The sequence below is a fragment of the Schistocerca serialis genome, chromosome 3 (genome assembly GCF_023864345.2).
Source record: "Schistocerca serialis cubense isolate TAMUIC-IGC-003099 chromosome 3, iqSchSeri2.2, whole genome shotgun sequence".
Classification (NCBI taxonomy): domain Eukaryota; kingdom Metazoa; phylum Arthropoda; class Insecta; order Orthoptera; family Acrididae; genus Schistocerca; species Schistocerca serialis.
In genome coordinates this window covers 497,119,147-497,146,647 of record NC_064640.1, presented here as the reverse complement: position 1 = coordinate 497,146,647, position 27,501 = coordinate 497,119,147, and the positions used below count along the sequence as shown (strand labels likewise).

Here is a 27,501-nt window from a genome sequence, read left to right as displayed (position 1 = left end):
GTGTCAAGAGTGTGCCGAGAATACCAATTTTAGGCACTACCTCTCATCACGGACCACGCAGTGGCCAGTGACCTCCACCTAACTATCAAGAGCAGTGGCGCTTGCGTAGAGTTGTTTGTGCTAACAGCTAAGCAACACTGCGTGAAATAACTGCAGAAATCATTGTGGGACATATGACGAAAGTTAGGACAGTGCGGCGAAATTTGGCGTCAGTGGCCTATGGCAGCAGACGACCGATGCGAGTGCCTTTTGCTAACAGCACATTGCGTGCACCTTCTCTCCTGGCACATGATCATATCGCTTGGACCCTAGACGACTGGAAAACTGTGGTCTGGTCAGATGAGTCTCGATTTCGGTTGGTAAGAGCTAATGGTAGGGTTCGAATGCGGCGAAGATCCCACGAGGCCATCTATATTCAGTGTGGTACTTGAAAATGGCCAAAAGCCGAAACCATGAGTGTATAGTGGATCCATACTGCCAAAGGGCGAAAGTTTCATTTAAAAAGTATTACATGGCTGTGGTTCCAACCCATAGAAAAATTATCAATAATGTTTTGGATTGCCCTTTCTTCCGTATTAGTCGACCACAATATTATTCCACTCACTTGTCGTGGGTTTTTCCCGTGATCCTTCACGAGGACACTCTGAAACAGTTGATAGTACACATAGTAAAAGAAGTTTGGCATCACCTCGGTTCCGAGAGTTCCGGAACCTGTACAGAAAATTGGAAGAGAGATCAACATAAGCATAATTTCCGCCCTTTTCCATTGCTCAGAAAACCACACTTTGCATATTGTCCCACCATACAGAGAGACCTTCAGACATGGTGGTCCAGATTGCTGTACACACCGGTACCTCTAATACCCAGTAGCACGTCCTCATGCACTGATACATGCCTGTATTCGTCGTGGCATACTATCCACAAGTTCATCAAGGCACTGTTGGCCCAGATTGTCCCACTCCTCAATGGCGATTCGGCGTAGATCCCTCAGAGTGGTTGAGTGGTTGGTGGGTCACGACGTCCATCAACAACCCTTTTCAATCTATCCCAGGCATGTTCGATACGGTTCATGTCTGGAGAACATGCTGGCCACTCTAGTGTATAGATGTCGTTATCCTGAAGGAAGTTATTAACAACATGTGCACGATGAGGGCGCGAACTGTCGTCCATGAAGACGAATGCCTCGCCAATATGCTGCCGATATGGTTGCACTGTCTGTCGGAGGATGGCATTCACGTATCGTACAGCCGTTACGGCGCCTTCCATGACCACCAGCGGCGTACGTCGGCCCCACATAATGCCACCCCAAAACAGCAGGGAACCTCCACCTTGCTGCACTCGCTGGGCAGTGTGTCTAAGGTGTTCAGCCTGACCGGGTTGTCTCCAAACACGTCTCCGACGATTGTGTGGTTGAAAGCATATGCGACACTCATCGGTGAAGGGAACGTGATGCCAATCCTGAGCGGTCCATCCGGCATGTTGTTGGGCCCATCTGTACCGCGCTGCCTGGTGTCGTGGTTGCAAAGATGGACCTCGCCTTGGACGTCGAGAGTGAAGTAGCGCATCATGCAGCCTATTGCGCGCAGTTTGAGTCGTAACACGACGTCCTGTGGTTGCACGAGAAACATTATTCAACATGGTGGCGTTGCTGTCAGGGTTCCTCCGAGCCATAATCCGTAGGTAGCGGCTATCCACTGCAGTAGTAGTGCTTGGGCTGCCTGAGCGAAGAATGTTATCGACAGTTCCTGTCACTCTGTATCTCCATGTCCGAACAACATCGCTTTGGTTCACTCCGAGACGCCTGGACACTTGTTGAGAGCCCTTCCTGGCACAAAGTAACAATGCGCACGCGATCGAACCGCGGTATTGACCGTCTAGGCATGGTTGAACTACAGACAACACGAGCCATGTACCCCCTTCCAGGCGGAATGCCTGAACTGATCGGCTGTCGGACCCCCTCCGTCTAATAGGCGCTGCTCATACATCGTTGTTTATATCTTTGGGAGGGTTTCGTGACATCTCTGAACAGTCAAAGGGACTGTGTCTGTGATACAATATCCACAGTCAACGTCTATCTTCAGGAATTCTGGGAACCAGGGTGATGCAAAACTTTTTCTGTTGTGTGTATATGCAAAATTGTCTTGATATCATTTGCGTCGCGCTTTACTTACTCACCACTGCACTTGTTTACTATAACGTCGCTGCATATTTCCGGTAATGGCAATGCAGGGCTAAGTGCAATAATATCGTGGTCAGGTAGTACCTGATTTCAGTGTTTACCCAGTGTATTCATGGTCCACGAATAGCAGTCAGAGTTTCATCACTTCTCCGAAAAAAGCTAGGGAAAATAGCCTATTATATATAAAAAAAGTGAGGCGACACTGTCTTTAGACATGTTCAGCCGTCCAGTGGCACCTACTGAATCCTGAAGAAGATGCCAGCAGAAGCATCTGAAAGCCAAAACTTTTTTTAAGAGGAATGTGAATGGTCTAGCGACACAGAATGTTTAATCTGCAACGACAAAGGCCACGAAACCCTGCAGACTTATATACTACCCTGACATGTTCCATACAAAGAAGATACTTACTTCGGTCAGTCGAAAACTTCAGCTGCTAGTAATGAACAACATTCGTGTGCAATCACACATCTGGCCTGTTCCACAGATCATCGGGTTTTAATGCCATGGCAAACCTATCGACCCCTTTGGAACAACAAACCAAATGCCAGGGTTGTGATGGCCAATACACAACTTGCTGCACGTTGCTACAACTAAAGTATTATTTATTATGTCAGTGTGTAAAGAGCTATAGTTGCATAATTGTTATACGAGCCACTTAGTTTAATCAATAGTTAACTTCAGATTAAATGAATGTGTTATATTCCATTTGCGCTTTAGTTTTGTTCTTCGATTCACAACTAGCTCGGGCGTTTTAAGCCACTACCCAGTGTTACATCTTTGCAAATTTTCCACCTTATCTACAGCAAATATCTGTGAAACCACCGCCGGCCGCGGTGGTCTAGCGGCTCTGGCGCTGCAGTCCGGAACCGCGGGACTGCTACGGTCGCTGGTTCGAATCCTGCCTCGGGCATGGGTGTGTGTGATGTCCTTAGGTTAGTTAGGTTTAAGTAGTTCTAAGTTCTAGGGGACTTATGACCTAAGCTGTTGAGTCCCATAGTGCTCAGAGCCATTTGAACCATTTGTGAAACCACCAGTAACAGTAAAATCTGTAAACCAAATGAAAGGAAGCACACTATGTGAATACACTGCCATTTTCTTAAGTACGGCATCTTTTTTCTAGGTAAACACTACATAATGGCTTAAAAAGCCAATCTTAGTTTTGGAACAAAGAAGAAATCTATATAGTACAGACTAAGTGCAAAACGCCACATTCATTTAATTAATTTATGACTGTGTTACCATTATGAAGATCAACTTCAGATGTACACCAGCAATATTGTACCTGGTTTGAATCGTATAAAGTAAATCAATATGCATGTCGTAGATGACCAATGGATTGCCACCAATGAAGAGTGAAATCAGAGATCAGGACAACAGTAAATTTGTTTAATTAACTTTTCTGTTCCGGCTCTCAGGTGTAGTTCATCAGGAACAGCTTGGTGGCGGTGTCCAGTTGCCTCTCATGCGAAACAGTGCTGGTCCAGCATTCCTGACAGCGTAAAGGGTGGGGTTGAGCAAGGCGTCACTCGAATGCCGCTGTCAGTGACGTCTCCGCGATGACGGTGCAGCTGACAGTTCCCCGGGGGTGGCCGTGACCTCCCTCCAGCCATCAGGCGGCTCTCTACTCTGGCGGCAGTTGCTTTCATGACTCAGGGCAGGCTGCTCTATCCTGTGGTCGAACAGTGGACCCCATACTGCAATCCAGGATGTTGCTACGGGTGTCACAGACTCATGACGTAGGTTTTGATACTGAGACGAGAATGTTTTAGTGCACGAATAGTTGAGTATTTATTCGCTCCAGACTATGGTCGTTTAGAGCTGAAGACATGTACTTTGAACACTTTCGTGGTGGCAAGTGAGGAAAGGTTTCCGTCTTGCCGTTGGCGTATTGCAGCGTCGGCTTTTACTCTAGACTGTGCCGAGCTGGCTCTGCTGCACACCGCCTGTTGGCCGTGTTTTGCTTCGCAATGCACAACACTCTTGCCTGCCTGCAACTCACTTCCACTCTGGCGTACTTTTTGATCGAATATGCTCGATATGCTACATTGTCCTCCTGTTTATCAAGACCCAGTCCCTCAGGTCGACCAAACTAGATTATCCTCTACACTAGAGTTCCTGGTGACCGGCCCTTCAGGCTCTGTTTCGCCTCTCAAGAATTATTCTAATAGCTGGTTTCCTTAACGCTATCACTTAAACTTACACATTTCTATAGGGCCCCATGCCGTGCTCTTTAACTGTAACACGATGGAACTTATTTCATTACTAGGCTTGTTGCACAATAACTTCTAATTCTCTATTCCAATCCTCTATTCCAGACTTAGAAGCTAAAATGAATCAGTTATTCTTAATACTACCCCCTTGTGCGTTCATCTTCCTTCTGCTGCTTTTATGCTCGGAGTATCCAGCCCACTGAAATCTGAACGACAGCTGGGTCTGGACTCAGTCTTATGCTTCGTCTTCTACGTACCGTAATGACTACGCTCAGCAGAACAAGTGCTGCTGTAGTGGTTGGTATGACAATAGTCTACGTTGTCTCTTTCCGGTGCTGATTTTCCAGACGTAAATTTACATGCTGCAAAAGGTTTCCAGGGAGACTCGTCCTTCCCACTGTTTCAGAAGCGTGTTTATGGACTATCTTAATTCTGATCCTAGAGTAGGATTTAAGCTGGCTAGATTTGTGGCAGGTAGCACTTCCATGAGCTCCTCTTGCCAATAAAAACGTGACTGCGAAATATTAAGGTGAATTATCCCTGACATCGTGGCGGTCAGATGGAAAGATGGTTCCATTATCTCGCACACTGTTCCATTTAGTAACAAACCACTCCCGTTTAGTTCTAGCCCCCTTGCTAACGTAAGCTTCCCCCGGCCTCGAAAGACCCTTACGTACTGACCGACCGCCGTGTCATCCTTAGCCTATAGGCGTCACTGGATGCGGATATGGAGGGGCGTGTGGGTAACACACCGCTCTCCCAGCCGTTGTCAGTTTTCGTGATCTGGGCCGCTACCTCTCAATCAAGTAACTCATCAATTTACCTCACAAGGGCTGTGTGCACCCCGCCTGCCAACAGCGCTCGGCAGACCGAACGGTCACCCATCCAACTGCTAGCCAAGCACGACAGCGCTTAACTTCGGTGATCTGACGGGAACCGGTGTTACCACTATGGCAAGGCCGTTCGCCCTATGATAATGAGTATGTACTTATTCCTTGCAGGTGTTTTATTGAATGTACCTAAAACAACAGCACAAGAAATTCGAATGGCGCTAATGCTTCAGGTAACCTCTGCAATGGTAGTCTTGTTCGACACTAATCCGATCCCTGTGCGCACTATATGCAGTTCCGCTCATACTGATTTAGTTCGTCTGCCTGTTCCTCCACCAACACCTTTCTGCTACTCTTCTGTTGGTAGATCTGCACCTTTCATGGCCCGCTAATATGTGATCATGAGCTGCTTGTAGCACACTATTACTTAGCTTCGCAGTCCCAACTTGGTTCCTTTGCATACCAAGCTATCTTGCATACAAAACTGCGATTGCTTAAAATACTGCTTACATTCGGCATTCGCTCTCTGTGAAGTTTGCCATTCCTTATGTTCATTGCCCCCATTATGTAATACTACTTTTCTACTTAAGCCCTCTGCATTTCCGTACTTCTTCCAAGGTTTATGCTTGACTATGAAATCAGATGCACTTTGTCTTACGGCCCATTGTGTCAACCTACTAGAAGGATCCTTTAACCTCAGCAGCCATTTTAATGCCGCACTATCTGTTATTACCCTGAACTTTTTGCCATACAGATAACATTTGAAATATGTGATTCCATAAACAAAGCTTAACATCTCTTTCCCCATTGTCGAATAATTTCTTACTGCAGAATTTAGTTGTCTTGATGTGTAAGTTACTGGTGTTCTACAGCTTCTACCTTTTATGACATCATCACATGATCAAACAAATTCTCGCGTAAAATTCGGAAGTACCAATTCGGAATCTATGTTAAAGATTCTTTTAGCTCCTCAAAAGTATGCTGGCATTCATGTGACCACACAGGTTTAGTACCCTTTTTAACTACTATGCCAACAGTTTGCCAATATCCACAAATCCTTTTACTAACCAGCGCTGCCGGCCGGAGTGGCCGTGCGGTTCTAGGCGCTAAAGTCTGGAACCGAGCGACCGCTACGGTCGCAGGTTCGAATCCTGCCTCGGGCATGGATGTGTGTGATGTCCTTAGGTTCGTTAGCTTTAATTATTTCTGAGTTCTAGGCGACTGATGACCTCAGAAGTTAAGTCGCATAGTGCTCAGAGCCATTTGAACGAACCAGCGCTGATAGTTCGCGACTCCTAAGAATGATTGCAACTCCTTTACAGACTCTGGTACAGGAAATTCACGTACAGCTTTAATTAATCTTGGGGTCTTCTGTAACCCCGCCTCTACTTATGATATGACCTAGGTATGCTACCTCTTCCATAACAAAATTACACTTTTCTGTCCTCAATGCTAACTTCGCTGCTTTTAACCTTAGGAATACTTCCTTTAATCGCTGCATATGCTGTTCCATATCACTCTCATAGACGATTATGTCATCGACATACACTAAGCATTGCGACGGTTTTAAACGCCTGAGTTCTCTTTCCGAAAATCTCTGAAACCTTGAAGGTGCATTTTTTTTAATTCGAACAGCATTCTTCTCAATTGGTAGCGTACACAGCGTTCCGAAAATGCTGTCTTGTGTCGATTCTGTGGAGCAACCTCTATCTGATGATAACCACTCTTCAGATCCATTGTTGAAAAATATTTGCATTGCCCTAAATGTCCAAAGGTTTCTGTGATGGTTGGCAAAGGGTAGGCCTCCGTTATGGTTTTCGCATTTAGATGTCTGCAATCACAACAAAACCTATATTTTCGTGTTCCTCCGTTGTTGTTTTTTTTTTTTTGAAAGACGACTATCCCCGACCATCATGCACTATTGCTTTCTTCACTTATTCACTTATTCCATCTTTCAGCTGTTGATCGATAAATTCCTCCAAAACTGACTAAGTACCTAAGTATTCTGTATGGTTTACGGCAGACTGGTGATTCATTTCGTGTTGGTATGCGGTGTTGTAATGTGCATGGCCCTTCTAGAAAAAATAAATTCTTAAATTCCAGAAGTAATTTTTCCATCTGTTCCCTATTACTTCACTCTAGGTGCCCCACTTTTTCTCGCAATGCAGTTTCAATGGCGTCTGGCGATTGCCCATGGCTGACGCCCCTCATGGCCCATTCCTCTTCCTGACCCAAAGTGATTTCCCCCTATCTTTAGGTACACAATCGTGTGAATCAAGTCTTAGTGGGACCATTCACGATTTAATCGGTTAGTCTTTCGCGACAGACTCCGCTCGCGACATCGCTGCACTGGCAGTGGCTTCACCTAGCCTGAAACATTTTTCCGTGAAGTTCCACTCAATGTTGCCAAAGATCGATTATGGCACAATACCGATATATGGTATCTAATCCCAGAATCATGTCGTAGTCCTCACTCACATGTGGCACAATCTCTACACATTGTTTAAATTGAACCGCATCCAGGCAAAAGTCTATGTCCACCGATCGTAATGGTGTGACATCATTATTCCCCATTCCACGCAATCTGTACTGTGGTGGGTCCCACTGCTTACGTTTCATCTGATTACTATTGGTGACCGACACATGCGTCCCTTTGTCCAATAATATCCTGCAACCCTTCTTTCCTACCATTCCTCTTATCGCACAACCCACCTCTGCAAACGATTTTGTAGCATCCAGTCTTAATGGGAATGACCATAGGTGGACCTGGGATTCACATTGGCGTTTAACACATTATTCTACCCCTAAGACTAATGCTTCCTCTTAATTTATTCACATCACCCTGAGGCTGGCGACACTGCCTCCTTACATGCCCGTTCATCCACACCTGAAAAATTTTATACTAACTGCAAACACTGTCCGTTTACCCTGCATTCCAATCGACAAATCGATCTCCTCACGCTCTGTAGCTAACTGCTCTATTGTGTGCAAATCCATCAGACTCCCTGTCCGCACACATCTTGAGATTTGTGCATGCAACCCCCTTAGAAAAATCATCGAGTGCCCTCTGCTCAGCTTCTTGAAAATGATTTCATCGATTGCGGCATCCTGTCCTAATTCATAATTGCATCCCTTAATTTTCCTTGTACTATCCTCAAATCATTCCATAGATTCCGTATTTTTCTTAGTTCTTGCACTATTTCGTTTTTTATATCTCTGAACTAACACTTCTTTAAATTCTTCGAATGTTGTGGTTCCCTTAAGAGCTTCTGTATACCCTACATAAGTTAGTTTCAATTTTGCAACACTCAATAATTCCTTATCAGACCACCTTTCCATTTCAGCCAGATTTCCAAGGTCTCTTACAAAGGCCTACAAATTCTCGGCCGACTTACAAGTAAAAGGAGGAATTAAACTTGCGACTGACAAATCTACAACCCATTGTGACTACCACGATTCAGTTCTGTATTATTCACTGTTAATTGTGCTGCCTTTTCTAACAATATGTACTGCTTCTGGCACTGACACATCCTGAGTCTCTGTTCCTGTCGAAGCTTTCTCATGGCCACACTCATTTTGAGAACGAACACTCACAAGACCAGAAAACAAAATGCATTAACTTAATTCTTGTGTCTAATTATGAGCGATCTCGACTCTCTGCATTGCCTAGCCATATGCCCCCAACGATTACATGTGTATAACATTTTACCAGAACTGATTCCACACATGGCTATGAGTGGCCGTCAAGGCTACACAGTGCCCTCCTAACGGGCACTATCCGACAGTGACGTCAATTACCTCTAAAGCTACACAAATGCACTGATTTTCTACTTACAGGCGGGCCGCTGTGGCTGAGCGAGCGGTTCTAGGCGCTTCAGTCTGGAACCTCGCGACCACTACGGTCGCAGGTTCGAATCCTGCCTTGGGCATGAATGTGTGTGATGTCCTTGGCTTAGTTAGGTTTAAGTAGTTCTAAGTTTTAGGGGACTGATGACCTTAGATGTTAAGTCTCATAGTGCTCAGAGCCATTTGAACCATTTTTTTCTACTTACAGCAAAGTCTTCTTAACAAAATACACGACGGCCAAACCTTTTCTCCGTGATCAAAATACCATCAAAATTTTTGGACTCACTGTACCATAGGCTGTAAGTTCAAATGTTGCTCTAAGAAGCTGACGTCAATGATCTGACACCAGAGTTAGATGACCCATGGATTGTCACCCATGAAGAGTGAAATGAGACGTCAGGGCGACAGTAGATTTGTTTAATTAATTTCTTTATTCTGGCCGTCAGCCTGAGTACATCAGGAATAGTTTGGTGGAGGCGTCCAGTTGCTTCTCATGCAAAAGAATAGAAATTCAGCATTACTGAAGGTGCAAATAGCAGGACGGAGCATGGCGTCACTCGAATGTCACTGTCGGTAACGACTGCGACTGTGATGACAGTGCAGCAGCGCAGCCGACAATTGCGCAGCTAGCTGGCGGCCCTCTGCTCTGGTGTCAGCTGCTTTCGTGACTCAGGGCAGGCTGCCCTGTCCAGTGGTCGAACAGCAGACCCCGTGCTGCCTTCCAGGATGTCGCTTCAGGTGTCACAGGCTCGTGTTGTAGGCTGTGATATTGATATAAGAATGTTTTAATTCACGAGTGTCTGATTGATTATACGCTCCAGACTATGTTCACTTAGAGCTGGAGGCATGTACTATTAAAACCTCTATGGTGACAAATGAGGAAAGGCTTCCATCCTTTCATTAGCATATTGCAGCGTCGGTTGTTGCAATACTACGCCCAACTGGCTCTGCTTCACAATGCCTGTTGGCAGTGATGTTGATGATGATGATGTTGTTTTGGTTTGTGGGGCGCTCAACTGCGCGGTCAACAGCGTCCGTACAAAGTCCCAATTCTTACACAGTCCAATTTATTGCACAGTCCACTCTAGCCACTCTCACTAATGATGATGATGATGATGATAACATAAACACCCAGTTCTCGGTCAGAGAACCTGTCGGCAGTGTTTTGCTTCACAACGCATAACACTCCTGCCTGCCTGCGGTTGGCTCTGTTGCAGCTCACTTCCAGTGTGGCGTAGTTTTTGACCAAATACAGTCGATACGTTCCACATGGTATACCTAATAAATTCTTATGCAGTAGAACAAACAAAAACGTGTATTTGTTTTGATATTAGACCGCTTGTACAACTGGAGCTGCTTTATCACTTTTGTAGGTTCTAATTTCACATACTTAAAGACGTGGCATACTGGTTAGGGCACTAGGCTCACAGTTGAGATGAGAGAGTGTCAAATTACCGTCTGATCATCCTAGTTTTATTTTTTGTGTAGCATGCCTAAAAAGCTTTAACAGAATGGTGTAATGTCGTAGCCTCATCCAATTGAACTGTCCTTCAGTCTCTGTAGTCCTTTATATACGAGGCTAATCCGGAAAGTAAGGTTACAAGAATGTTTTGAAGTATAAAAAATGAATTTACTTTAATAAAATTTACATGCATTGTAGGATAGGTCTTGCATTATTTTTCCACATTATCACCATTTATCTCAATACATTTTGTCATCCATGCGACTAGTTTTTTGATTCCTGTATCATAGACGTCTCCCACCGCCTTTTCAGCCAGTTCTTCACTTCGGTTTTCACCTCGTCGTCGTTGGAAAAATATTTTCCACGAAGGTGTTGCTTCAGTGTAGTGAACCTATGATAGTCACTAGGTGCGAGATCGGGGCTGTGAGTGAGGTAGCTTAAAATAACCCAAAAAAACGAAGTCAACAAGAGCCCTGTGCTTACGCGCGTTGTCATGAAGAAAAGACTTCCGGTGTCAGCATCCCACGACGGTTGTTTTGTATGGCTCTGCGAAGTTTCTTGTGGGTCTCACAATACCTTGCAGCATTTATTGTTTCACCCCTTTCCAAAATATCATCGAGGAGAACCCCTTATCTAAATGGCTCCGAGCACTATGGGACTTAACATCTGAGGTCATCAGTCCCCTAGAACTTAGAACTACTTAAACCTAACTAACCTAAGGTCATCACACACATCCATGCCCGAGGCAGGATTCGAACCTGCGACCGTAGCAGTCGCGCGGTTCCGGACTGAAGCCCCTAGAACCGCTAGGTCACAACGGCCGGCTGACCCCTTTTCTGTCCCAAAACATTGACACCATGATTTTCCTCGCTGTTTGCTGCGTTTCGAATTTTTAGGCGGAAGGAGAATGAGTATGAGTATGGCGACACTGCATTGATTGTCGTTTGCCCACTGGAATACGGTGATAAGTCCAAGTTTCATCCCCTGTCACTATAGAGCTGAGAAAAGGCTCACCTTCAGTCTCAAAACTCTCAAGAAATTCGCAAGCGGCTCTGACTCTGTTCATTTTGTGTACTTCGGTAAGATCTTGGGCACCCATAGCGCACACAACGTGCGATATTTTAGTCGATCATTTACGATTTTACGGACAATAGCTCGTGAAATTTTTGGACAAACTGCGTGCAGGTCGACAACTGTCGAACGGCGATCAGAGAGAAGATGCTCTTCAATTTTCTGCACCACATTATCAGTCACAACAGACGGCCTTGCGCTTCTGTCTTCATCGTGAATTTCCGTCCTTTCAGAATTGAAATTCCGTACCCATTTCGTCACATGCTGCCTTGACATTACGCCCTCTCCATAAACTGAAACAATTTCGCGATGAATCGCAGCGACGTTCATGGCATTGAATTTAGGTAGCAAATTACAGCGCGCCCTTCGCACTTGGCGGGAGCCGGAATGAGAACGCTCATTTCTAACACTCACCATAACACTAATCGACGAGCTACTGGCTGTTGGCAATGCTCGTTCCTTCTGCCGGTTCTCGCTGCACGGCAGTGGTAACAACTTCCCTCACGGACATTCCATGCTAAAGCTACCTGCATTGTAACCTTAGTTTCCGGATAACCCCCCCCCCCCTCCAATACCTCCTCCTCCTCCTCCTCCTCCTCCTCCTCCTCCTCATACCGCAGAATTAATTTGTGTTCCGATATGAATGGAATTTATGAAGGCCTACATAGAGCACTGTTAACTCAGGTATTTCACATACATGTGTCGTGGACTGATCATAATAGCTATGTTAAGAATCAAATGGATTACACCTCCAAAAATAGCTGAGAAAATGTTACTCAGATAAGTCTCGTTACTTACCCTTGTGCCCCATGTTGAAAATGAGCCACTTGCACTTGGTCTGGTCAATGGGCACGATGGCATTCTCATGTGGAGGCAGCCACACCAGCCCTTCAATGAGCGGCTGGTTGTCTTCGAGTGGAGAACACGTGTAAGTTACTGGCACCCACCAGCGGTCGGAGCCGGCGGAGTCATTCTCAGGCCGGAACTGGCTCTGCAAACATACGTACGAGAAATGATGCAGCAAGGCACGATGTATTAATACTGATTTTTACGTGCCTTTATTATTACTGCTCGCTTGAAAATTCAACTTCACAAACATAGTTAATGTACTGCTTCAGTCAGCTTTAAGAAAATCTATATAGGAGGCATTGTTCGATGGAAATAGTATGGAAATGAAGGAATATAAGCAATATTAAAATGGAATAACAAAATACATTTTACTATAGGGAGATTCAAGCTCTTTAGCCGAAACACAAGACACTTGTGTTATTTTAAATATATTTTTTTCACTCGTCTCCAACTTCATCTTTTATTTTCCTAATGCACGTTTCAAAAGACATGTTTATTATCCAGTGAGTTTCATTCTGATTCAGTGGTTCACGTAGACTGATTGCGTCGGATGGTGTTGTGTAAACTGCTCAATATTTCCACAAGACAGAGGCTCGTCACCTTCAGGTGCTATTGCATTGCTGTTGGGCTCGCCAGTTTACGGGGTGGCTCGCTAGAAAAGCGCAGACGCGAAAGGCATGGGGGGGGGGGGGGGGGGCTGCAACGTCATAGTATACGAATTGTAGATGACGTCGACATCCGGAGCCCCCTGCCGCTGACTTCACATGCACGACGCGGGAAGAGTGCGGCGCAGGGCCCCACAATCCCATAAGTGGTCTACTGTGAACAGAGGACAATTTGAAAGGCGGCTTTTATGGTGGTAAACTTAGGCGCCTTTGGTTATAACATTTCTTCCTTTGTACTTACATGGATATGGTGTCTGTTCTTTCGGACATGTCCGAAAGAACAGACGCCATATCCATATAAGTATATAGTTCTGGCAATACCGGCCATGACCTTCCTCTTCTGTGCGGATGCACACTTATTACCCGAACTCTTACGGGACTTGGTAAGAATGTCTTCCACGAGTAATGATTGTGTTGGGTTGGGACACTACGAATGCAGTGTGTGGACATATAAGGCGAGAATGTGGGTCTCGCAGGAGGCGTGCGCGAGACAGTCCCTGCAGTGGCACTATCTTCTGTGCCCTCGGTGGCTCAGATGGAGCCGGCACCGTAGCTCAGCATGTTCGGTCAGGAGGCTTCTCGCCCTTTGTAATAAAAAACTGAGTAAAGTAATCAACCGATCAACTGAACGGATGTCTTGTGACGTCCGCCCAGACCAAACGGAACGAACAATACCGAAAAAAAAGGATGGATAGAGCGTCTGCCATGTAAGCGGGAGATCCCGGGTTCGAGTCCCGATCAGGGCACACATTTTCACCTCTCCCCGTTGATATATATCAACGCCCGTCAGCAGCTGAAGGTATTAATATATAATTCTAATTTCATCTTCCTTTGTGTTATGTCCCAAACATTACGTTTCATTTAAATATCAAACTACAACATAGTCATTTAATTTATGAGCAAACCAGTCACTGTTCAAGGATTTTTATACGAACTACAGGAAATTTGCCATAACTATTCATTCACAACTAAATGCAGCTTAGTACTTCAGCATGTGCACGAATTGTACTATGTCATCGTTTAATACTTCAACTTTTGAAATGAAATGTATTTACTTTCGAATCTCATGTCCACTAGTACTGTAAAAAATAGCAGCTACTGTTAAAAAAAATGTAAAGTCAATGATGTGTCCCTTCTCAAAATGTAAGTGCTATGATTGAAAATCAATAATACAAAACATTTAAACATATCCACCGACCCGTGAGAGGTAGTATTGGTGCCTTTCCCAAATTTATTCGTGCAATTGAATGCTGCACCACTCTTTACCATTTTTTTCACGTACACTGGAATATTTGCAGAGTTACGTACGACAAATACTGTTTGCATGCACCAGTAAATGTATAAATAATCGATCTGTGTCCTTGCAAGCCACAATACACTTAAACCTAATACTCTTACCATCACAAGGGCGTTCAGGCGAAGCTACAAAATAACCAGCGCCTAAATACTGGCGGCTGAGAAGGCGTTGGCGGAAAGTTTCTTGTGAGTCTGTCTTTGTCCTCTATCGATCTTCTCACAACCTCTTTGTTGCCTTGTGTGCTGGCGACAGCTTACGTCAGCACAGAGAGATGGATGAGGAGCGAAAAGGGGAGTCAGTGAGACGGTGGAGAAACGAGAGGACATGAGGTCTAATGTTTTTTATTCCAGTCTTTGATCACAATATAAAGTCCTTTGACGATGACCAGTTTCAGTTAGTAATGACCATCTTCAGATCTGTTCTACACCATGTCCTAATGTGAAGAATCCGTTATGGCATCGTCAAAACGTATAAATACACTCAGCAAAGCATCATCACGTAGAACTAAAATATGGTGTAAAGTAGGCCACATCGTCTACACAGTCATTTTGCAAAACGTACAATGCACACTGTTTCCACGAGACGGTTACTTGTCATCTTCAGCTGCTATTAAAGCAGTGCTGTTTTTCTCGCCAATTTATGCACTGGCTCTCTAGAAAAGCGAAGACGCCAAGGGGCGGGGCTAGAGCGTCATCGTGGACAACGTCGAAATCCTTCTGCCTGAGAAATGGGCAGCGGTCTTCGCAATTAGGCATTCGTTCATTCATTCATGTGATGGCTGTGTACTGAGCGTTGATAAATAATTACTTGTTGAGAACTTGTTTTAATTGTATATCACGTCAAACTAGATTTCTTTAACAGTTAATAACACACATTTTTTATGTTGTTGTTGTTGTCTTCAGTCCTGAGACTGCTTTGATGCAGCTCTCCATTCTACTCTATCCTGTGCAAGCTTCTTCATCTCCCAGTACTTACTGCAACCTACATCCTTCTGAATCTGCTTAGTGTATTCATCTCTTGGTCTCCCTCTACGATTTTTACCCTCCACGCTGCGCTCCAATGCTAAACTTGTGATCCCTTGATGCCTCAGAACATGCCCTACCAACCGGTCCCTTCTTCTTGTCAAGTTGTGCCACAAACTCCTCTTCTCCCCAATTCTATTCAATACCTCCTCATTAGTTATGTGATCTACCCATTCTTCTGCAGCACCACATTTAGAAAGCTTCTATTCTCTTCTTGTCCAAACTATTTATCGTCCATGTTTCACTTCCATACATCGCTACACTCCATACAAATACTTTCAGAAACGACTTCCTGACACTTATAACTGCCATCTGGTTTCTGTACAAATTGTAAATAGCCTTTCGTTCCCTGTATTTTACCCCTGCCACCTTCAGAATTTGAAAGAGAGTATTCCAGTCAACATTGTCAAAAGCTTTCTCTAAGTCTACAAATGCTAGGAACGTAGGTTTGCCTTTCCTTAATCTGTTTTCTAAGATAAGTCGTAGGGTCAGTATTGCCTCACGTGTTCCAACATTTCTGCGGAATCCAAGCTGATCTTCGCCGAGGTCGGCATCTACCAGTTTTTCCATTCGTCTGTAAGGAATTCGCATTAGCATTTTGCAGCTGTGACTTATTAAACTGATAGTTCGGTAATTTTCACATCTGTCAACACCTGCTTTCTTTGGGATTGGAATTATTATATTCTTCTTGAAGTCTGAGGGTATTTCGCCTGTCTCATACATCTTGCTCACCAGATGGTAGAATTTTGTCAGGACTGGCTCTCTCAAGGCCGTCAGTAGTTCCAATGGAATGTTGTCTACTCCCAGGGCCTTGTTTCGACTCAGGTCTTTCAGCGCTCTGTCAAACTCTTCACGCAGTATCGTATCTCCCATTTCATCTTCATCTACATCCTCTTCCATTTCCATAATATTGTCCTCAAGTACATCGCCCTTGTATAGACCCTCTATATACTCCTTCCACCTCTCTGCTTTCCCTTCTTTGCTTAGAACTGGGTTTCGATCTAAGCTCTTGATATTCATACAAGTTGCTCTCTTTTCTCAAAAGGTCTCTTTAATTTTCCTGTAGGCAGTATCTATCTTACCCCTAGTGAGATAAGCCCCTACATCCTTACATTTGTCCTCTAGCCATCCCTGCTTAGCCATTTTGCACTTCCTGTCGATCTCATTTTTGAGACGTTTGTATTCCCTTTTGCCTGCTTGATTTACTGCGTTTTTATATTTTCTTTCATTAATTAAATTCAATATTTCTTCTGTTACCCAAGGATTTCTACTAGGCCTCGTCTTTTTACCTACTTGATCCTCTGCTGCCTTCACTACTTCATCCCTCAGAGCTACCCATTCTTCTTCTACTGTATTTCTTTCCCCCATTCCTGTCAATTGTTCCCTTATGCTCTCCCTGAAACTCTGTACAACCTCTGGTTCTTTCAGTTTATCCAGGTCCCATCTCCTTAAATTCCCACCTTTTTGCAGTTTCTTCAGTTTTAATCTACAGTTCATGACCAATAGATTGTGGTCAGAGTCCACATCTGCCCCTGGAAATGTCTTACAATTTAAAATCTGATTCCTAAATCTCTGTCTTACCATTATATAATCTATCTGATACCTTCTAGTATCTTCAGGATTCTTCCATGTATACAACCTTCTTTTATGATTCTTGAACCAAGTGTTAGCTATGACTAAGTTATGCTCTGCACAAAATTCTACCAGACGGCTTCCTCTTTCATTTCTCTCCCCCAATCCATATTCACCCATTATGTTTCCTTCTCTCACTTTTCCTACTCTCGAAGTCCAGTCACCCATGACTATTAAATTTTCGTCTCCCTTCACTACCTGAATAATTTCTTTTATCCGATTATACATTTCATCAATTTCTTCATCATCTGCAGAGCTAGTTGGTATATAAACTTGTACTACTGTAGTAGGCATGGGCTTCGTGTCTATCTTGGCAACAATAATGCGTTCACTATGCTGTTGCTAGTAGCTTACCCGTGCTCCTATTTTTTTTATTCATTATTAAACCCACTCCTGCATTACCCGTATTTGATTTTGTATTTATAACCCTGTATTCACCTGACCAAAAGTCTTGTTCCTCCTGCCACCGAACTTCACTAATTCCCACTATATCTAACTTCAACCTATCCACTTCCCTTTTTATATTTTCTAACCTACCTGCCCGATTAAGGGATCTGACATTCCACGCTCCGATCCGTAGAACTCCAATTTTATTTCTCCTGATAACGACGTCTTCTTGAGTAGTCCCTGCCCGGAGATCCAAATGGGGGACTATTTTACCTCCGGAATATTTTACCCAAGAGGACGCCATCATCATTTAACCATACAGTAAAGCTGCATGCCCTCGGGAAAAATTACGGCTGTAGTCTCCCCTTGCTTTCAGCCGTTCGCAGTACCAGCACAGCAAGGCCGTTTTGGTTACTGTTACAAGGCCAGATCAGTCAATCATCCAGACTGTTGCCCCTGCAACTACTGAAAAGGCTGCTGCCCCTCTTCAGGAACCAAACGTTTGTCTGGCCTCTCAACAGATACCCCTCCGTTGTGGTTGCACCTACGGTACGGCCATCTGTATCACTGAGGCACGCAAGCCTCCCCACCAACGGCAAGGCCCATGGTTCATAGGAGGTAGGACATTTTTAATACGCCACTTAAACATGCTGACTGTGAGAACTTTCTCTGACTCAGTGCATTTAAATGGAGCGCTAACTGTTTATATCAGCGGTAAGCGTGTCAGATATCTTCAGTGTCATGCAGTTCGCGATAAAACACCAAACGATTAATAATCAATAATCTTCTAACTATCGACACAGTGTCAACACAGTGAAATATTGTCAACAGCAATTTGAACATTGGTGAAGATGTTCTCCGAAACGCGTATTTGAAAAATAAATTACAACGTTGAATATAGTTAACAGAAATTTTTGCACGCTGCAACACGGGCGTTCTGTACCTCTGTGTGGCTTACTGTTAAAATCCCGACAGCGTCCGGTCCTAGAAGAGTCGACCAATATAGTGATTCCTACTGCTTATATCTCGGGAAAAGACCATCAGGCAAAATTAGAAAGATTAGAGGTCACACAGAAGCTTAGCAAAAAGCGTTCTTGCCTAGCACTAGTCGCGACTGGAACAGGAAACGAGGGAAGTGACAGTGATACACAAATACCAGCTGCGAGAGAGCAAAAGGTAGTTTGCGGAGTGCAGATATAGTTTTAGCTGTGACTGATTAAGTCATTCATTTAAACACGGAGTGCCACAGATCCCCTTGAGGGTTGTGTAACAACTTAATTTTATACGTTTATGGCAGAAGCAGACACTGCATGCTACTCCTGTTAAGTAAATTAATAACCAACCACTACCAGTACTAATCTACGCATATTGATAATTATGGATTTTCTTCTAGACAGCTTTATTGCTTCATGAAGTTAGTGACCAAAAAAACATGGATACACTAAACACACAACATATTACCATTCCTAAAACGGTGTAGGAAAAGCTTTGGTATTCAAAATAGCTTCCAATCGTCTCGCAGTGGATAAATACAGGTCCTGAACCGTGTTCAAGGGACTCTTACGTCATTATTCCAGCTAAATAGCGGCAAGTTCAGGAAACCGTGATATAGGTTGATAGCGATCACGCATCCCTATCTCCAAAGTGGACAACAGAGGCATGGACTGTGCGGCTGGTCCCGGCGGAGGTTCAAGTCCTCCCTCGGGCATGGGTGTGTGTGTTTGTCCTTAGGATAATTTAGGTTAAGTAGTGTGTAAGCTTAGGGACTGATAACCTTAGCAGTTAAGTCCCATAAGATTTCACACACATATGAACATATGAACAACAGAGGCTCAGTAACAGTGAAATCTGGTGGCTGTGGTGACCACGGGATGTGTGACAATTCATCGTCGTCCTCACAAAACCAGTCCTGGATGATGCGAACTGTGTGGAGAGGGTTCCTGTCGTCTCGGGACACAGTATCACCATTGGGCAGCAAATATAGTAGCACGGGTTGGACCTGATCAGCCCAAATGGTCACATAATCCTTGAAAATAATGCGACCTTGCAGGGTAACCGCGAGGCCCATGGAATACCAGACCATCACCGAGCCCAGATCTTGTTTCACTCTTGGAACGTGAACTGCCAGAAGTTGGAAGCAGTGTGCAAAACACTCATCCACCAAACCACTTTTTTCCATCGCTCTATAGTCCAGGTTTTATGGCTTCGGCAACTCGCTTTCCTGCTACGGGCATTTGCATTACAAATAGATTACTTTGGAATTCCAGCTCGCCATGAAATTTCGTTCTTATGGAGCCCTCTTCGTGTTATTTCGGTGCTGACAGGGTTGGTGAGTACGACATTCGGTTCTGCAGTCAGTGACTCTTGCAGCTGTCGTCTTCTTATTTTTCGTCACAATCCTCTTTAATGGCAGTCTGTCAAGATAACCCAACACACACTTTCGTCCGCGTTTTGACTTATCGCTTGATGTATTCCCATTTTCCTTGTAGGAGGTATAACACTTCGATACGGTGCCTCTTTAAACGTCAAAAACTTCGGCTACCTTGGTTACGAAAGCACATACACCATAGGAGCACCAACAATTTGCCAACTTTCGAAGTCACGTAGCTCCAACGTAATTCACTCACAGAACATTGTTCTGATCATGACTGACACTTGCAATGTATTTAGGACATTACACAGATGCCATTCATGATCAAATAATACAGCGCAACCTGAAGGCTAGTTTAGCATCTGCAATTATGTTCCATCATACATTTCTCGCGGTGTTTCACATTTTTGTCAGACTCCAGTATATGTATCAGCGGAAAAGAAGCTATATTTAAAAAAAACTAATGCTTTTCCTGTTCAATGTTACTTATTATCCGTCTTGATTGCAAAATATTTATTCACATGACCGGTTTCGGTTCCTCTAGAACTATCTTCAGATCTGAAATAACAGTTATACTAATTTACTATTTCACAAATGCAAGCCTATTTCGTCCTATCTAATCAACATCAAATGTACCAGAACGTACCTGCAAATTTCGGTTACAGGAGTAAGCCGTCCACACTCTGCAACCTTCACATGCTGCGTCACATTAAATTTGTTGGCGGAATGCATGTTATTTTATATTAATCATAAAACTCTTACCGACAGGTGGCGTCTGGTACATTTGTTACATTACATATGCACATACTGTATTAAGTAGATTTTTCTAATTTGCTTTTACCTCTAAAAATACTTAGTTAAGATCTATAGTTGAAATAGTGAAAGTCAATTCGTTTTGGAAAAAGAACAAGTTTTTAACTTGGGAACGCTTGATCAGTTATTGCCGCAACCCAGTCTACGTGTACCAGAAATACTGTGCAGAATTTCTGTCATTTTGTAATTATTTTGACAAACTAGTCCTGATAGTAATTTGACTTTAGTGAACATATCCATATCGATGTGGTTCCCAAAGTTTTACCGCTATAATGAGTATTCCATGAATTTTCAGGATTGCAGCTGGATGACCTCAACATTTTGCCACGATATTTTGACTGACAACCACTCAGCTACCTTCAGGTGAATATTTTGCACTGGAGATTACTGGTGCACGTCGCTAAGTCTATACAAAAAAACTGAAGCGGGGGCGCATGCGCATACATTATCGCTGTATGAGTGCCCTCTGTCGAATTGCGAACTCGCGGAGTTAAAATTGAGGTGTCAACATAATAGGATTAATTGTAGCAAGATGTGTGCATTAGGCGTAATATGTTTTGTTTCAGAAAATATTAAAGAAATCAACGAATCTCATGCCTTATCCAGCTGATATCCGCCTTCACGATTAATAAGATCTTCCACCAAACGTATTTCGTTAATAATTGAATCCCAGAAAATCTCGTGGCACAATAATCCATAGAATGTCCTGTGTAGATATAATGCTCGGCTATGACTTACTGGGTTGCGAAGTGCGAGTGCGCCGATCATCGTCCACGCACCTTTCACGTGCTGTGCATGTTGTCTGATCAATGTGGGTTTAGCCATGCGGTACTGGCGCGGAATTATGTAGAATCCAGCCTTCCACAGGCCCAGATCATCCTTTATCAAACCGAGAGGAGATCATGTCTTTGTGGGAGACAGGAAGATTACTTTAAGGTAATGTTTCCTTAAGATTCTACCTAATTTCGACGAAACATTGCCGATGTATGGGAGGAACGCGTTGGGCTTAAAGAGATCCTTCTCCTGTTGGTGTTGTGAGTGATGACGTTTCTTCCTCCTTAAGGCTTTGATAATCTTATGTTATCTTTGAACACAGATTGTAAACGTTCTGGTTGCTATGTACGACACAGTGTACCAACGTTCGAAGAACGCGCATGGTTTGGAAAGTGTGGCGGCAGCTAGGCGCCTGCGTGTGGGCTAACGGTAAACAGACTGCTCCCTTCCGACTGCCTGAGTCGTCTAGAAACTGTAGACAGTTGCTTTCTTACACTTCCATCATACACCGGATATTCTCGTGGATGGAATTCAGATGCTGTAAAAATTGTGACAGCTCTTCTTCACCACCGGGCCATATTACAAAAGTGACATCTACATATCGACAGGAGATTTTGGCTTAAGTTCCACCAAATCGAGTGCCCTCTTCTCGAAGCCTTCCACAATAAAAGTTTTCTACCTAAGGGGAGAGAGGAATACTCAAGGTTCACCTTCAATTTGTTGAAATTATTCACTGTTGAATGAAAAGTAAATTGAGGAAAGTGCATGATGGAAAAGGGCTGTCATGTTGGTTTATTAATACACAGACGTCACTATGACTCAATAAATCGGAGTTATTGGTAAATTTGGATGTCGCCTCACTCTGCACTAGGGTCCCTCTTATGGATTCATTGACACTCATCGGTAATAAGTTCTGATGGTAGGATAACCATCAAGAGTGCACATTTCCTCTCGATCTGACGTGCAACAGAGAAGTTTGCAATTTAACCCAGGGTGATGGTGCACAGTCTGGTGGTGATGAACAGTACGCCTCCACCAAACCTCCCATTTCCTTGCGATCCAATTTCTTCCACCATCAGGATCTGTACGGATTACCTTCATAACGAACTCCACTGCCATAGCTCGTTTAAGCTACTTTTGTTACATAAGTGGATTTTTCATTCAGTAATGTATACCTGTCAGTTTGATTTGATAATGATAATGGGAAAAATCAACTTCAAGGTTTGCTACTAGACACCACGTTCATGTGCTTTAGGAACAAAGTGGCATGCGATTTCTATGAACAATATGAAAGGAATATTCACGTAGAATATAAAGAACCTTTGAGAAAGAAAGTAATGTTTTGAAGGTAACCGAGTTCGTAGCCGAGGTCGCTAACTCACGCATGTGTGGTCGCCACCGACTAGGAGGTAGTCATTTTGAATCCTGGTGATGAAAGAGATGTTCACCGCCAGCATTTGGGTGTCAAGGATGGCGGAAGGGCCTCAGTCACCGGGACTGGTGCCAGTGGCTTCAGTTAAATTCTCAATCCCTCTGCATGCCTCGTGGAGTGAAGGCACATGACACTATTTATGGGGTTATTATTGAAAAACCACTCCAGTTACTGTGAGACCTTTACTGAGCTCACTGCCGGCTTAAGTCTTTATATTAGGCCACTTTCAAGTGGTTCTTAAAACTGCCATAAATGTCAAATATATACAAACATTTTATGAAACAGAAGTTGAGAAAACAAGGCGTTCTGTAAGTAATGCAACTCATCTTTTTCTGAAAGCGGATTAGTTTTATTCAGTATCCAATACGTCATATTATTCCCCACTATTTTTCAACATAATCTCCATTCAATGCGATTACCTTACGCCACGTTACTGGGAAGGCCTGTATGCTCGCATGGTTCCATTCTACTAGTCGACGTCGGAGCAGACGTTTTGCTACGTCAGTAATCTTCACGATCAGCCTCGTAACACGCAAGTAATTCCGCACTAATAGTCCTTCGTTGCTTTTTATGGTCTTTTGTTAGGCGACGAGGAACACAGCGGGCACACCTTTGAGTACCCCTAACTGGAGGACGAGAGTATCAGCACTACCAAAAGAGACATCCAGTTGAACAGCGAATTGTTTCACTGTGACCCGTCGATCACCTCGAATGAGAGTGTCTGCACGTTCCAACATTACAGGAGTCACAGCTGTGTGCAGCCGGCCGCCACGCTGGAAATCGGACGGGTTTGCGCGACCTTGTTGCGATGATGACAGACGCCTCGCCCAACGACTTACTGTGCTTTTGTTCACTTACAGGTCTCCGTAGAAATTCTGAAAGCATCTATGAATATCTGGAATGGTCTGATTTTCTGTCAAAAGAAACTCAGTGACAGCTTTCTACTTGGAACGCACTTCCATTACGGACGCCGTTTTGAACGCTAAGTGTAGCGTCGCCGTGTATCGGAAATTTGTGAAGCTATAGGGGCTGAAGTGGGAACATTCTAGATGTCCCACAACAAATTCCGCATTTTTTCAACCGAAACTGGTTGAGAAAAAAACTGTTGTATTACTTATCGAACGCCCCTCGTATAATAAAAGTTACATTATGCCGTAAAGACACAACGTCCAGACTATGGAATTACAAGCCAAATGGACTGAAAATATTATGTGCCCAATGATATCCCGAGAAAAATGGGTGTGTCAAGATTATGAAGACTGAAGATTTTATTACATTGTAAGTATTACATGGGTTTAAGACGATTTAAGTCCTGATATATTTGAAAATTCGTATTGCTTGTTTCACAAATAAAAGACTAAAATAGCTTTCTTGATTTAATAAAAACATAAAATAGTTACAGTCGATGTGGCATCCAAATCAAGTGCAGAATTATACCCATAGTGTACGCAAGTACATACAGACATATATATGTACATACACACATACACTCATACATACATTCATACATACATACTACATACATACATGCATTACATAGATACAGGGTGTTTCAAAAATGACCGGTATATTTGAAAAGGCAATAAAAACCAAACGAGCAGCGATAGAAATACACCGTTTGTTGCAATATGCTTGGGACAACAGTACATTTTCAGGCAGACAAACTTTCGAAATTACAGTAGTTACAATTTTCAACAACAGATGGCGCTGCGGTCTGGGAAACTCTATAGTACGATATTTTCCACATATCCACCATGCGTAGCAATAATATGGCGTAGTCTCTGAATGAAATTACCCGAAACCTTTGACAACGTGTCTGGCGGAATGGCTTCACATGCAGATGAGATGTACCGCTTCAGCTGTTCAATTGTTTCTGGATTCTGGCGGTACACCTGGTCTTTCAAGTGTCCCCACAGAAGGAAGTCACAGGGGTTCATGTCTGGCGAATAGGGAGGCCAATCCACGACGCCTCCTGTATGTTTCGGATAGCCCAAAGCAATCACACGATCATCGAAATATTCATTCAGGAAATTAAAGACGTCGGCCGTGCGATGTGGCCGGGCACCATCTTGCATAAACCACGAGGTGTTCGCAGTGTCGTCTAAGGCAGTTTGTACCGCCACAAATTCACGAAGAATGTCCAGATAGCGTGATGCAGTAATCGTTTCGGATCTGAAAAATGGGCCAATGATTCCTTTGGAAGAAATGGCGGCCCAGACTAGTACTTTTTGAGGATGCAGGGACGATGGGACTGCAACATGGGGCTTTTTGGTTCCCCATATGCGCCAGTTCTGTTTATTGACGAAGCCGTCCAGGTAAAGATAAGCTTCGTCAGTAAACCAAATGCTGCCCACATGCATATCGCCGTCATCAATCCTGTGCACTATATCGTTAGCGAATGTCTCTCGTGCAGCAATGGTAGCGGCGCTGAGGGGTTGCCGCGTTTGAATTTTGTATGGATAGAGGTGTAAACTCTGGCGCATGAGACGATACGTGGACGTTGGCGTCATTTGGACCGCAGCTGCAACACGGCGAACGGAAACCCGAGGCCGCTGTTGGCTCACCTGCTGCACTAGCTGCGCGTTGCCCTCTGTAGTTGCCGTACGGGGTCGCCCTACCTTTCCAGCACGTTCATCCGTCACGTTCCCAGTCTGTTGAAATTTTTCAAACAGATCCTTTATTGTATCGCTTTTCGGTCCTTTGGTTACATTAAACCTCCGTTGAAAACTTCGTCTTGTTGCAACAACACTGTGTTCTTGGCGGTGGAATTCCAACACCAGAAAAATCCTCTGTTCTAAGGAATAAACCATGTTGTCTACAGCACACTTGCACGTTGTGAACAGCACACGCTTACAGCAGAAAGACGACGTACAGAATGGCGCACCCACAGACTGCGTTGTCTTCTATCTCTTTCACATCACTTGCAGCGCCATCTGTTGTTGAAAATTGTAACTACTGTAATTTCGAAAGTTTGTCCGCCTGAAAATGTACTGTTGTCCCAAGCATATTGCAACAAACGGTGTATTTCTATCGCTGCTCGTTTAGTTTTTATTGCCGTTTCAAATATACCGGTCATTTTTGAAACACCCTGTACATACTCAGTAATCTTTCTTAAAAAGCAATGTACACATCGCACATAAATCTGAACTTCCGCCTCTACATCTTTTAATACACGACATCAACATGAGGCAAAACTTATGCCAAAACAATTGAACATATAAAATTTACTGTTCTGATTGTAAGGGTAGCTACACTAGGCAAACGGGGAGGAATTTTAAAACGCGGTACAAGGAACACACAAAATTAAAAAGAAAAAAAAAACATGGGTTATAAATCCACCATTGCAGTTCACCTCATACGAGCTAGTCACACGGCGCACAGCATCGAAAACAAACTCATAATCCTCCACACAACGAAAACGGGATATATGAAGAATTAGAAATTCACGTACACTTAAAAAATTCAAAGAAAATGACATTTAAAAGCACCAACTTCTTGGACATCTGCTACCGCGTTATTGATTAATTCCTTTTAATTTAATCTAAAATTCGTAGCTAAATCTAGAATCTTGTAAATACACTCCTGGAAATTGAAATAAGAACACCGTGAATTCATTGTCCCAGGAAGGGGAAACTTTATTGACACATTCCTGGGGTCAGATACATCACATGATCACACTGACAGAACCACAGGCACATAGACACAGGCAACAGAGCATGCACAATGTCGGCACTAGTACAGTGTATATCCACCTTTCGCAGCAATGCAGGCTGCTATTCTCCCATGGAGACGATCGTAGAGATGCTGGATGTAGTCCTGTGGAACGGCTTGCCATGCCATTTCCACCTGGCGCCTCAGTTGGACCAGCGTTCGTGCTGGACGTGCAGACCGCGTGAGACGACGCTTCATCCAGTCGCAAACATGCTCAATGGGGGACAGATCCGGAGATCTTGCTGGCCAGGGTAGCTGACTTACACCTTCTACAGCACGTTGGGTGGCACGGGATACATGCGGACGTGCATTGTCCTGTTGGAACAGCAAGTTCCCTTGCCGGTCTAGGAATGGTAGAACGATGGGTTCGATGACGGTTTGGATGTACCGTGCACTATTCAGTGTCCCCTCGACGATCACCAGTGGTGTACGGCCAGTGTAGGAGATCGCTCCCCACACCATGATGCCGGGTGTTGGCCCTGTGTGCCTCGGTCGTATGCAGTCCTGATTGTGGCGCTCACCTGCACGGCGCCAAACACGCATACGACCATCATTGGCACCAAGGCAGAAGCGACTCTCATCGCTGAAGACGACACGTCTCCATTCGTCCCTCCATTCACGCCTGTCGCGACACCACTGGAGGCGGGCTGCACGATGTTGGGGCGTGAGCGGAAGACGGCCTAACGGTGTGCGGGACCGTAGCCCAGCTTCATGGAGACGGTTGCGAATGGTCCTCGCCGATACCCCAGGAGCAACAGTGTCCCTAATTTGCTGGGAAGTGGCGGTGCGGTCCCCTACGGCACTGCGTAGGATCCTACGGTCTTGGCGTGCATCCGTGCGTCGCTGCGGTCCGGTCCCAGGTCGACGGGCACGTGCACCTTCCGCCGACCACTGGCGACAACATCGATGTACTGTGGAGACCTCACGCCCCACGTGTTGAGCAATTCGGC

The 27,501-nt window shown here is 44.3% G+C and overlaps 1 protein-coding gene and 1 pseudogene across 1 annotated transcript in view; both read right to left on the bottom strand.

Annotated features, from left to right (window-relative positions):
* The window catches only part of LOC126470948 (aminopeptidase N-like), a 536,862-nt gene that overhangs the window by 102,358 nt on the left and 407,003 nt on the right, over positions 1-27,501 (bottom strand). The window contains exon 11 of the mRNA XM_050098998.1: positions 12,397-12,589. Within this exon, the coding sequence (XP_049954955.1) occupies positions 12,397-12,589 (193 nt within the window). The remainder of the gene's footprint in view (positions 1-12,396; positions 12,590-27,501) is intronic.
* On the bottom strand, positions 5,239-5,356 carry LOC126472348 (5S ribosomal RNA; annotated as a pseudogene).